The 11,813-nt window shown below is 42.2% G+C and overlaps 1 protein-coding gene across 4 annotated transcripts in view; it reads left to right on the forward strand.

Moving 5' to 3' along the window:
* The window catches only part of Ssh2 (slingshot protein phosphatase 2), a 252,070-nt gene that overhangs the window by 228,265 nt on the left and 11,992 nt on the right, over positions 1 to 11,813 (forward strand). For all 4 annotated transcript variants that reach the window (XM_006246905.5, XM_039086021.2, XM_039086022.1 and 1 more), the window contains 2 exons: positions 1,039 to 1,185; positions 5,003 to 5,203. In XM_006246905.5, the coding sequence (XP_006246967.1) occupies positions 1,039 to 1,185; positions 5,003 to 5,203 (348 nt within the window). The remainder of the gene's footprint in view (positions 1 to 1,038; positions 1,186 to 5,002; positions 5,204 to 11,813) is intronic.

The following is an 11,813-nucleotide window of genomic DNA, read 5'->3' on the forward strand; positions in this document are numbered from 1 at the left end:
AAGAGACTGTGCATACTGCCTCTGTCATATTTTCCTTCTTCTCTGTCTCTAGAAGCCACTAATGTCATCATCTGATGACCACTTTGTGACTATTGTGAATGTTGCAGTGACCCCCTGCTTGCACGCTGTGGAGTGAAATTAATGCTTGTGTAGTAACTCTGTTTAGCCCTCTCAGGAATTCCACAGCAGTTGCACCATTTTACATCCTACTGTGTGCTGCTTTTTTTTTTTTTAATTAGAAAACAAAGTCATTTGTATTAGTAGGCTTTGGTACTGCATTGAAGCAAATTCAGTTCATGTCTCAGAAATCTTGGACCTATTTGGCCCTTACCACAGAGTGATTATAACTCTTGTAGTCTTTCATCCTCTTCTTCCTTCCCTCCTTCTTCCTCCCCTTCTTCTTCCTCTTCCTCCTCTAGAACTGAGTTTATGGAACCCCACATTTGGTTATTTGAAGGAAAAAGTTTTATAGAAAGAACTGTTGCTACAGTAAACTCTAGTGATGTTTAAAGTCTATATAACATCGAAGGAAAAAGAACTTTTTGTAAATCAAACCCAAGCGTTAATTAAGGTGGTGTCGGAGGGAGGTGCTGGGGAAGTTTTTAATAGATAAACCCTTGTCTGCAGCGTCCCAGTTTATGAGACTCTCAACAGGAATGCAGCCACATAGACTTGAAGAATTTTAGGTCCAGCTTTCCATGGACCCTCACAGCTTCTTGCCTAACAATCTGGTGTTCAGAAAAATAAGAAATTTTCCCTTTTCTCTATTTTTTTGGAGTATATCAGTAGCCTGGTTTTATACAAATAATTTCTAAGTAAAAGTTTACTGGTAATTTTAGCAACATATATTGCTAGGCTGTGGCTATCAGTTTGGTTTTTGTATATAGATATTAGGGCTATTTCCAAAATACTGTCAAAAATGAGATTGTATAACCATACACAAGCTGAAAATGGAATTTAGGTATTAGACATGGCAGATAGAGGGATGGAAATTAGTTTTAGCCTGAGAATACATTTCTTCCTTTGGTTTCTTCACAGGGTGCGGTATATTTTGAATGTCACTCGAGAGATAGATAACTTCTTCCCTGGAGTCTTTGAGTATCATAACATTCGAGTATATGATGAAGAGGCAACAGATCTCCTGGCTTACTGGAATGACACTTACAAATTCATCTCTAAAGCAAAGTGAGTCTTGTCCCACACACACATTCTGATCCCTCTCCACATTGTCACTAAGGCTGGATGAGACTGGGACAGTTTACTGATAGCACTTAGAGAAAAGAATGAGAAGAAAAGGCAGTGAGGTTTTATGATCCTGGATGAAAGATTAATGGTTTTAACAGTTTCCCTTTAAGCAAATAAATAGAATAGAATTGAATTGAATTGAATCGAATTGAATAACCTCATATATGACCTGGCAGTGGTGGCACATGCCTTTAATCCCAGTAATGAGAGGCAGAAGCAGGCAGATCTCTGAGTTCCAGGACAGCCAGGAGACTGTCTCTGTCTCAAACTGAAACTGTCTCCAAAAAAAAAAAAATAATAACCTCATATAGCCTCATTTTCACTAAGCAGAAAATTAAAGAAAATGAAATTATGATGCAGCTAAAAAAAACGGTGGGGGGGAGATATGAAAGAAATTGGGAGGTGCGGTTTGAGACAAAGTCTTGCTATGTAATCCTAAATAGCCTGGAACCCTACATAGACTAGGCTGGCCTTGAACTTACTGGAATCTGCCTGCTTTTGCCTACTGAGTCCTGGGATTAAAGGCATGCACTATCCACCATGCCTGGCTCTAAATTTAATTCTTTAAATGCCACTAGGGATATTTGTAAGTTTCGTAGCAAACATTATTGTGAACAAGTGTTAACACCAGGCTTTTCTGAATACAAGACATTCAAACAGTGAGCTTTGAAAATCTTTCCAGTTATTGACTTTATTGTAGATATTATAAATGGTGAAATTTTTCTCTTGCCTTTCATTGAAGTCATCTTCAAATTAATTGACTCTTAAAGCTCTGAGGACTTCCTTTCCTGATTTTATTCATCCTTGCACTGGAAAGAATCATAAGTGAGCCCCTTGGCCACATCCCTCTTCAGAAGGGACAGCACTCAAACCATCTTCAGTAAATGAGAAACACCTGTTTTTAACTTCCTTCAAAAATTAGTCTACGCTTCCCTTAACAATCTTGATAGATAGGACAGGCATCAAATCTATTGCCTCTCATAAATAATGAGAATAATTGAATGTATTTGTCTCCTTAATTTTGTAAAATATTTCATACCATGGGCTTTCATTACTCTGCAAACTACCAGGAGAGGTTTCAGTCACAGGAGAGGCTTCGACAAATGTAGATGCTAAGCAGATTGAAAAGTGTAGCACAGATGTTTAAAATACTCATCCTTATACTTCTATTGCTCCAGAACCACTTTTGGCACCAAAATCTGTATTATTCAGGGTTACAGAACTTAGAGCACATGCATATACTACTATGTGAATGACTTACAGGCTGCAGTCAAGCTAACCCAACAATGGCTGCACATGAACAAAAAATTCAAGAATCCAGTAGTTGTTCAATTCATGGGGTTGCATACTGCAGCTGGTAGTCAGTATATACTGGAATCCTGAAGAAGTAGGCTCAAATGCCATTGGCTGCCAGGAGAAGGTGGAGCCTAGATTAGAAGTGGGTCTTCCCACCTCAAAGGTAATTAGAAGTGTATCTTCCCACTTCAGATGATTTAGTTAAGCAAAAATCCTTCACAGGTGTTCCTAGCTATTTTGGGGTTTTAGATCATTCCAGATGTAGTCCAGTTGTGAACCAGAATAACCAGCATAAGCACCAAGGTGGCAAATGGAGGCAGTAGCTCATGAGCTTCCCAAGTTCAGGTCAGAGTCTGAGGAGTGCCTCCTTCCATACCTCTTCTGCAGGGCCCCATTCCTAATGTTATAATGCAAACTTAATCTAGACAACTCTATGCGGGAAATAATGGGTGAAATTGAGCGATGGGGTAGGTGGAAACTAACTTGAGATTCTTCTTAAATAAGTTAGAAGCTGAGCACTTTAAAGCCCAACTGAACAATGCCAAAGTGCACACTTTAAATCCCAGCACTCAGGAGGCAGAGGCAGGTGGACCTTTGAGTTCAAGGCCAGGTTGGTCTACATAGCAAGTTCTAGAACAGCCAAGGCTACATGGAGAAACCCTGTCTCACTCAGAGAAGGGGGTGGGGAAGTAATATTTGAAAAATGTGCTTTCACAGGGATGTTTTTCACCTTGATATTTTTAGAACTCATTTGGAAAACAGAACACACATCTAAACTTGTATCTGAATCACTGTGCATTGGCTTCCTAACTGTAGTCCAATAAAAACTCTATGGTAAGGCCAGTGAGATGTCTTGCTGCCAAGGCCAAGTTTAATCCCCAGAACCCACATGGTAGAGGTTGAGAGAATTGACTGCTCCAAGTCATCCTGTGAGCTCCACACAAGTACCACCACACTCATGCCCACCCTCCCACACATACACAGATAACAATACAGTTTTTAAACTTCAGAAAAATTATTCCATTCCATCCTTCATATCTTGTAGGTTCCCTGCTCACCCGTTTGGGCAGGTCACCTCAGGCTCATTCGCACTGATAACTCCTCAGTCAGTCACGACTGCAGAAAAGCAAGGACCGTAAGCTTCTGCCAGAAGGCATATGAACCAGCAGTATAGCCAGTGAGCAAATGAACAGCTTCTCTGCTTTTGCTCACATGTCCATGTTTTGATTTATTGAAACAGTTACTCGAAAGGATTCTAGAGTCTATGAGCAGTAGCTTTAATAGTAACAGTTCTTTTTCTCCAGTTTTTAAAATATTCCCTCTCCAACAGCTGGAAGATGTGATCAGCAGATCCGTAAGTTTATTCATGCATTTAACTGATCCTTGAAGACTTAGTTTGTGCTTTAATACTTCCTTGTTAGAATTGGGACATAACTAAATAACGTTCATATCCAAGATGACCAGCTTTGATGGTTGAGACTGAGGTATTTTGTTTGCTTTGCAGTAGCGTCATTTTCCTTCCCTTGTATTAAAAGCCCACAGGGCCTGGGGCGTAGCTCAGTGATAGAGCATGTCCTTAGAGTACGTGTGGAGCCCTGACTTCACTTAAAGCGTGCAAAAAACAAACAGGCAGCTCTGGTTCATTCCACCTGAACACCGAGACCGACACGTGATACTTCACATGCTTTCCTCCAGTTCCCTGGGTCTGTGATAGTGTGTGAAAACAATCTCTAGAATAGAGAAGAAACATCGACTTCATCTATGCTTTGCTCCAGGGACAGAGTCCTGCCTGGGAACTTAACTAGAAATAACTCTATTAGAACAAATCAGATGAGTCATCGCCACACCTGTAACTCGGGAGAATGCCAGCCAGAAGATGTGCCTGAGGGCTGTGAGGGAATTGGCCTCCACCACACAGGAAATGAGCTCCAAATGCAAAATTCTCTCCACGCTGACATTCAGTGCGATACAACATTGAATTTTAGTTGTGTTTCTCTAACTCAGTCCTACCCTTTAGTATAGAAGCTGTGTGTTACTTAAGTTTGTGTCTAGTACATTAGTTTATATATTGTAAATACTTGACAAATCCTTACTGAGTGGATTAAGAGGCTTAATATTAAAAGCGGAAAAAAAGAGAGTGCAGCAGTGGTGGCACACATCTTTAATCCCAGCACTGGGGAGGCAGAGGCAGGGGAATCGATGAATTCAAGGCCAGCCAGGCTACTAAGACTAACCTTGACTCAAAAAACAGACAGATAAATATTATTTAAAAGTACAGTTAGAGCTGTCTACTTTATCTCATATTTGATCATAGAGGCACATGGATGTGTGAGATGAGAACATTGCATAGCAAAAAAAAAAATTTTTTTTTTAATGGAAGGGTGACACAGGAACCTGAAACCCAGCTCTTACACTATACTATCTTTCAGCATCCTGTCTTTCACCTCACTCTCCCAACTAGGAAACATGGATCTAAATGTCTTGTGCACTGCAAAATGGGGGTGAGTCGCTCAGCCTCCACTGTGATTGCCTATGCGATGAAGGAGTATGGATGGAATCTGGATCGCGCCTATGAGTACGTGAAGGAACGACGAACAGTGACCAAGCCCAACCCCAGCTTCATGAGACAACTAGAAGAATACCAAGGGATCTTGCTGGCCAGGTGAGTCGTGAGTGGCTCTCTCTGCCTCTCATTCCATTACCTTCAGGAGTTAGAAACCACCTTTACTTCTTCTTGCGTCATATGGTAAATGACTTGAGAATGACTCTTGAGCTGTCACATGCTGAAATCCTCTGCCTTGATAGATTTGGTTGTCTCCTGTGAGCAGTTCTAGGCTGTGTTTTAGCGTAACAGCACAGCTGTCTAAAAGCAGTTGCAGCTGGTGCCAGGGTTTGACTCCAGCAAGTCTCATGACTTGATCTTGACTCTGAAATCTGGGCTATGTTTCCACAGAACAAAATGTGAAATAGCCTTCCAGCCTATCCGCACAGAGGGGCCACCCTCCAGCCCCAAAGAATTGTGAAAATGTGACCACAACATAGCATTATGGTTTCCACTAACAACCCCTCCCATTTACTCAGCATTTGGAATGATTTCATCTGAGCCTCTGTCTTGAGAAGCTGGGAAAATACTCAGTCCTCCTCTGTTTCAAAGGAGTTCTAGGTCTTTAGCACCAACTTTCACATTAAGTCAGGACACGAAGGTTCTTTTTGGCACAAGGAAAAGGTACCCAAGCATGTGAGGAGAACATAAATATTACATGTTCCCAGACACACACAGCCCACATAGCGGATGTTAGGCAATGTCCTCATGTGACCTACTGAGAGGAAGGACACTACATGTCCTGCCAACTTCAGTATTTATTCTGGAATCCCAGGCTACTGCAAGTTGTTGGGTTGGTTCCCCTTCCCCAGTATCCCATCCCCCAATGTGTGTTTTTTCTTAGATGTTAAAGGAATTTCAGGAAGAAAAAAATCTTAAAGGAGGATATGAAGGGCAGTGTAAACCAGAGAATCACACTTCCTCTTTCCTTTTCCTTTCCTTTTCTGTTCCGTCCTGACTTCCTGAACCTGATTCATAAAGGGAAGGCAAACTCCAGACAGGAAAAAACACAGAATTTGCATCATTAGATCTGGTCTCTGTTCCTGGTTCACCCGCTTGTTGCAACCTTCAGAAGTTACTTGGTGTTTCTAGTCCCCACCTGCCCCCGTCTGTGAAATTAAACATGAGTATGAAGTCGTGGAGAGGCAGGGCTGTGCCTTCAACTGCAGCACTTGGAAGCATACAGTTCTCTGTAGGTTCAAGACCAGGCTAGTATACATATCAAACTCCAAGGACAGCAAGGGCCACATAGAGAGACCCTGTCTATAGATGATAGATTACAGACAGACAGACAGACAGATAGATACTTTCTGTTTTGTTTTTGGTTTTTCATAAAATAACATGTTTTGGTTTTTTGGTTTTTTTTTTTTGTTTTGTTTTGTTTTTTTTAAGACAGGCTATCACATACCCCAAGCTGGCCTTGAACCTACTTTGTAGCCAAGGCTGGCCTTGAGCACCTATTCCTCTTGCCTCATCTCCCAGTGTTTAAGTTATTTTTATTTTATTTTTTAAACCACTATGTGTTGAGGGTTGTTTATTATCATTTCTCCATAATTACCCAAAAAGTATAAATTCATATATGTTCTTTATTCCTTCTCCATTGACATCAACCTGCCTCTAACCATCACAAACATACTAACTCCCCAGAAAACGACATAGAAAGTATTTCTGGAATCTCTTATGTTGTGATGTCCAGGTTAGGGATATCACTTAGGCCATTTTTAGCTGCCAGGACTGCTCCTAAAGAATGTTCTAGAACCAAATCCAACTAAGCCTCACTGTCCCTTCACTTCACTGGTGTCACCCGTGTGTGGTGTTCTACAGAGGAGGGGGGAACCTCCCTGAAAGGCAGACAGAGACAACTTCTAAAGCTTGGTTGTTCCTTAATTAATATTTTTTTCTGGATCTTGTTTTCATATCATAAGAAACACATGGTGGCTCTCAAAGAGTTAGAATTGTGATCCCAGCATCCTCTAACTATAGTTACCCAGAGCAGCACTGGGCACTTAGCTGATTGTGCCAGATGTCTGTTAGAGAGAACTTCTGAGTAACACATTTCTATGGTAGCATCTGAATTGATTACAGTCTTGTGGGAGCATGAGGGCCCCAGCCACATGTCAGCCCTTGGAAATGCAAAGAACGTGTTACTTCTTTCAAAATGTCACTGGAGCTTAGAAGAGGCTGGCTTGCTCTTCTTCTCGAAGACTATTCATAACTCGCTCTTCCTGCTGCCACGAGTATCCCAGATGTATGCTCTGTCAGGCAGGTTCAAGTTTCAAGCAGACCATTTGCAAACTGAACCATGTGTCTCTGATATTAGGTTCCAGTGTAAAGGGGGCAGGAGGAAAACTAAGTGACAGCTAGGGAGAATTTGTGTGTCATATCCTCAGGTATGTCCACTTTGATTATGAGAGCCAGAGGTGGCAGGGTTTTCTTCTTATCCTGGTTTTCTGGTGGAAAGTAGTCTAGTTAGACATAGCTGTCAGCCAGCAGCACAGAGCCTGAAATGAAAGGACATGGATTTCTGGTCCCATGACAGCCAAGTCTAGTTATGGCTTAGAAGGATTCTTTTAAATAGCTTTCTGGTTAAATAATTGAAAATATCCAGGACCACACACAACTCACAGAAATGCCCACTGCTTTTCCTAGTACCCTAAAAGGTAACCATAGCCAGTCTTAGTTTCCTAGCCTTACATTTCTAGCAATATTTTCTTCTGTATAAATTTAAGCACTGGTGCTGTTACCTAATGGGAAAGCAGAAGGAAGAAAATGGAATGTCTTATATACCTCATCAATTACATTTCTTTTCTGCTCATCTAATAAATAAGAAAACTAAACTGTTACCCAGAGTGGCCCAGTCATATATGTGTGCCTGTGTTTACATGATTTGAAATTCAGGTCAGAGGCCATTCAAGGGAGAGGAGATCTAAGGCATGGTTGCATCATCTAGGCCACAGGCCAACTCTGAAGTTCCTTTTTGGCAGCTTGTTTATTTACTTGCCTGCCTAGAATGAGAGTTGGGGGTCAGCTGGATCACAAGTTACTGGTTTAAAATAATAGATATGATCTAATGTTGTATGCCGAGTCCTGTTGGTGTCAGAGTGTTAGAATACAGCAGACAGAGCCTCACTGAAAAGCAATCTAGTGTTACCAGCAAACCAGTGTTGCACACACGCCCCATGGCCCATGCATTGCATGACACCTGAGAGACTGAAGTCTCAGCAGCCATAAGAATGTCCCCCATAGGGGCTGGAGAGATGGCTCAGCGGTTAAGAGCACTGACTGCTCTTCCAGAGGTCCTGAGTTCAAGTCCCAGCAACCACATGGTGGCTCACAACCATCTGTAATTGGATCTGATGCCCACTTCTGGCCTGCAGTCACATATGCAGGCAGAAAGCTGTACATAAAATAAATGAATAAATCTTTCAAAAAAAAAAAAAGAAAGTACATTTACATACAGTGATGGGAGTTTGAAAACATTTTAGCCAAAATGTTTTACGGTCAGGTATAGGCATGCTCCTAATCTCAGCAGAGAGAAGCAGGCTGATGTCTGTGAGTTCAAAGCCAGCTTGGTCTTCACAGTGAGGTCCATGATAGTCAGGACTATATAGTAAGATTCAATCTTTAAAAATAATTAATTAATTAGATTTTACAACCATCCCTGCAATAACATTTTAAGGAAGAGGAAGGAGCAGATGATAAGCACAGAGCTTAGGGGGGAGGAGTGTGCAGGTCAGCAGGGAGCATGTGAGGGAGTAGTGCTTTAGCAGTGATAGCAATAACTGGACAGCCAGCCTTTGGATTAGATTTTCTTACTGTTTTCTAAGTAGGTGTCAGTTGTATTGCCAAGCCCCAGTGGAGGAGTATTTTCTGATGATCATCACCCCCAAGAACAGAGGAAGTCCCTGCTGAGCCTCAGGCGGTGATGTCGCTACTTCCTCTGAAACAGTCGCTGCTTACACTCACTAGCATGACTTCCACCTCATATTCCCTCCCGACTGATATTTTAATGTACTAGGTTTGTTTTATGCATGAGTGTTTTACTTATGTGTATGTATGTGCACCACATGCATGCTTGGTACCCATGGAGGTCAGAAGAGGGCATTTGATTCTCTGCATCTAGAGTTGTGGATGGTTGTGAACAACCATGTGGGTGCTAAAAATCGAACCTGAGTCCCCTGAAGGAACAACCATTCTTAACCACTGAGCAATCTCCCCAGCCCTTACTGATAAGCAGTTTGCAAGCATTTCACAAAAACAAACACACAAACAAATATATATATATACATATATATATATACATATATATACACACACACACACACACACACACACTTTGGGGAATTCTTGAGATTATGGAAACTTCTCATTTGTTTGTTGGCTAATAAAATCAGCTGCTGTTTCATACCATCAGATGGCTAAGAACTGCTACCCTCTGAGCTATCTCTTCAGTCACAAGTATCACCGGAACTATCTTACGATGCTAAGTGAGAAGACCCATTTGAACAATCCCACAGTAAGTGTGGAAATGAGAAAGCAGGTGGTATTTAGGCCTGGAAACAAAGGCCTCGAGAGCTAAGAAAAGAAACGTCCATACAAAGCAAACTGGTCTTGGTAATAATACAGTTTAGACCATGCTTGCCTCTCGCTTGAGATGTGCTGTGTGTGTTATGTTGTCTCCTCCTAGGGGTGGCTGGAGGTCATGCATCTTGAAAAGGGTAAAAACTCTACTGTACACCCAGCTAACTGACTATAGCTTGCCTTCATAAACAGATTTGACCTGTTCCCTTTGAGGGAAAGCACCCTCTGCTGTGAAGGCCTGAGTCAGAGCGCCCCACTCAAGCAGCAGACAGCAGAGGGAGCTGAGAGCAGGTGTAGAATTGAGAAAAAGCAGGGTCACTCAATGTAGGCACATGACTCAGCAGAACCCATGCGTGGCCCCAAGCCCAGGGCAAGTTGTTTGAGGCTGAGTTTCCCGTTCCACCCAGAAGTTAGGTAACTCTTTGTCTGCTATTAAATCATGGGAACTGTCAAGCACCATATTTAAGATCTAATCCCTGGGCAGGTGATCCTGACCAGCCATACAGGCAGCTGAGACATTTTGACTGGGGCTTTGTGAATTGTGCTTCCTGTAAGCATGTAGTTTGAAGTGAATCTTATCCCCACCTCAGACTTCATGTCGTGAAATAACCAAAGGATGACTGTGTAGTCGTTTCTGGGCTTGGTGAAGAGACCTCATTGACCCGCATTTTCCCAAGTGCTGTCTCTCAAGTTCTAAGATCTTTTGGGGAAGGCCTGTCTTTATATTCATCCTGCCATTCTGTAATGGTGCGTTCCATCCAGACTTACTAGGCCACCTTTATTTTCTAACTTAATGATCACCTTAGCCAGACATGGTGGCACATGCTTTAATCCCAGCGCTCAGGAGGCAGAGGCAGGTGGAACTCTGAATTCAAGGCCAGCGTGGTCTACATAGTGAGCAAAGGCCACATAGATCCTGTTTCAAACACACACAAAAGACTGACTATGTTGGAGCTGGAGAGAAGGCTCAACAACCCACGTTTGGTACCAGGCACCCATACTGGAATAGCGTGTAGAGTTCTGACTCCTCTTCTGGCCTCTATAAACATCAAATAAAAATAAGAAGGATCCTGATCACCATCCCCCCACCTCTGCACCAGCAACAAGAGCTGCTGCATAAGCTCTCATCCCAGTGATAAACCAACGAAAGACGATTGTTCTCTGAGTGACTTATATGTTGTTTAGGTTGGGGGTTTGTTTTGTTTTATTTCTGATTGAACTGTTAAACTGTTTTTAAGATTTTAGATTTTTTTTTTCTTTTCTTTTTTTCGGAGCTGGGGACCGAACCCAGGGCCTTGCGCTTGCTAGTCAAGCGCTCTACTGCTGAGCTAAATCCCCAACCCCAATTTTAGATATTTTAATTCTTAAAAATTTGCATGCTATATATTTTGAGTGTATTCCTTCCCCTCCCCCAAATCCCACGTCTTCCCCCACCTCCCTACCATTTTTCCCCTGGCCCCCCCCCAAAAAAAAAAAAAAAAAAAGAACAAATCATAGGTCAAAACAAACAAAAACCAGTAAGACAAATAACAAAACAAAAAGCACCTCAAAAACACAGCACCCATGTTTTATTGAGGCCTGCTCTAGAGTATAGTTGATATATCCAGTGTCACGTGAGTGGAGAAAACTGACCTTCCATTTCCCAGCAAATATCATTGCAATAGCCTCTTAGTTAGGGGTGGGACTTTGTGTCCAATTCTCTGTGCTGAGAGGTTTGAACGTTTGCAGGTCTGTGTGTGCTGTCACAGTCTCTGAGTTCTTAGGTGAGGCAGCCCTGTTGTGTCTGGAAGACATTGTTTCTTCAAGTCATCCCCCACCTCTGGCTCTTATCACCTTTCTGCCTCCTCCTCCACAGAGATCCCTGAGCCATGAGGGAAATAGATTTATTTATCTTATTTTATGTGTGTGATGTTTTGCCTGAATGTATGTTTGGGCGCCACAAACATGCCTGGTGCCCATGTGCCTTTGGAGCTAGAAGAAGACATCAGATCTCCTGGAACTGAAGTTAAAGATGGTTGTGAGCCACCGTGTGTGTGTGTGTGTGTGAGTGTGTGTGTGTGTGAGTGTGTGTGTGTGTGAGTGTGTGTGT

This window comes from Rattus norvegicus, chromosome 10 (assembly GCF_036323735.1).
Source record: "Rattus norvegicus strain BN/NHsdMcwi chromosome 10, GRCr8, whole genome shotgun sequence".
Taxonomy (NCBI): domain Eukaryota; kingdom Metazoa; phylum Chordata; class Mammalia; order Rodentia; family Muridae; genus Rattus; species Rattus norvegicus.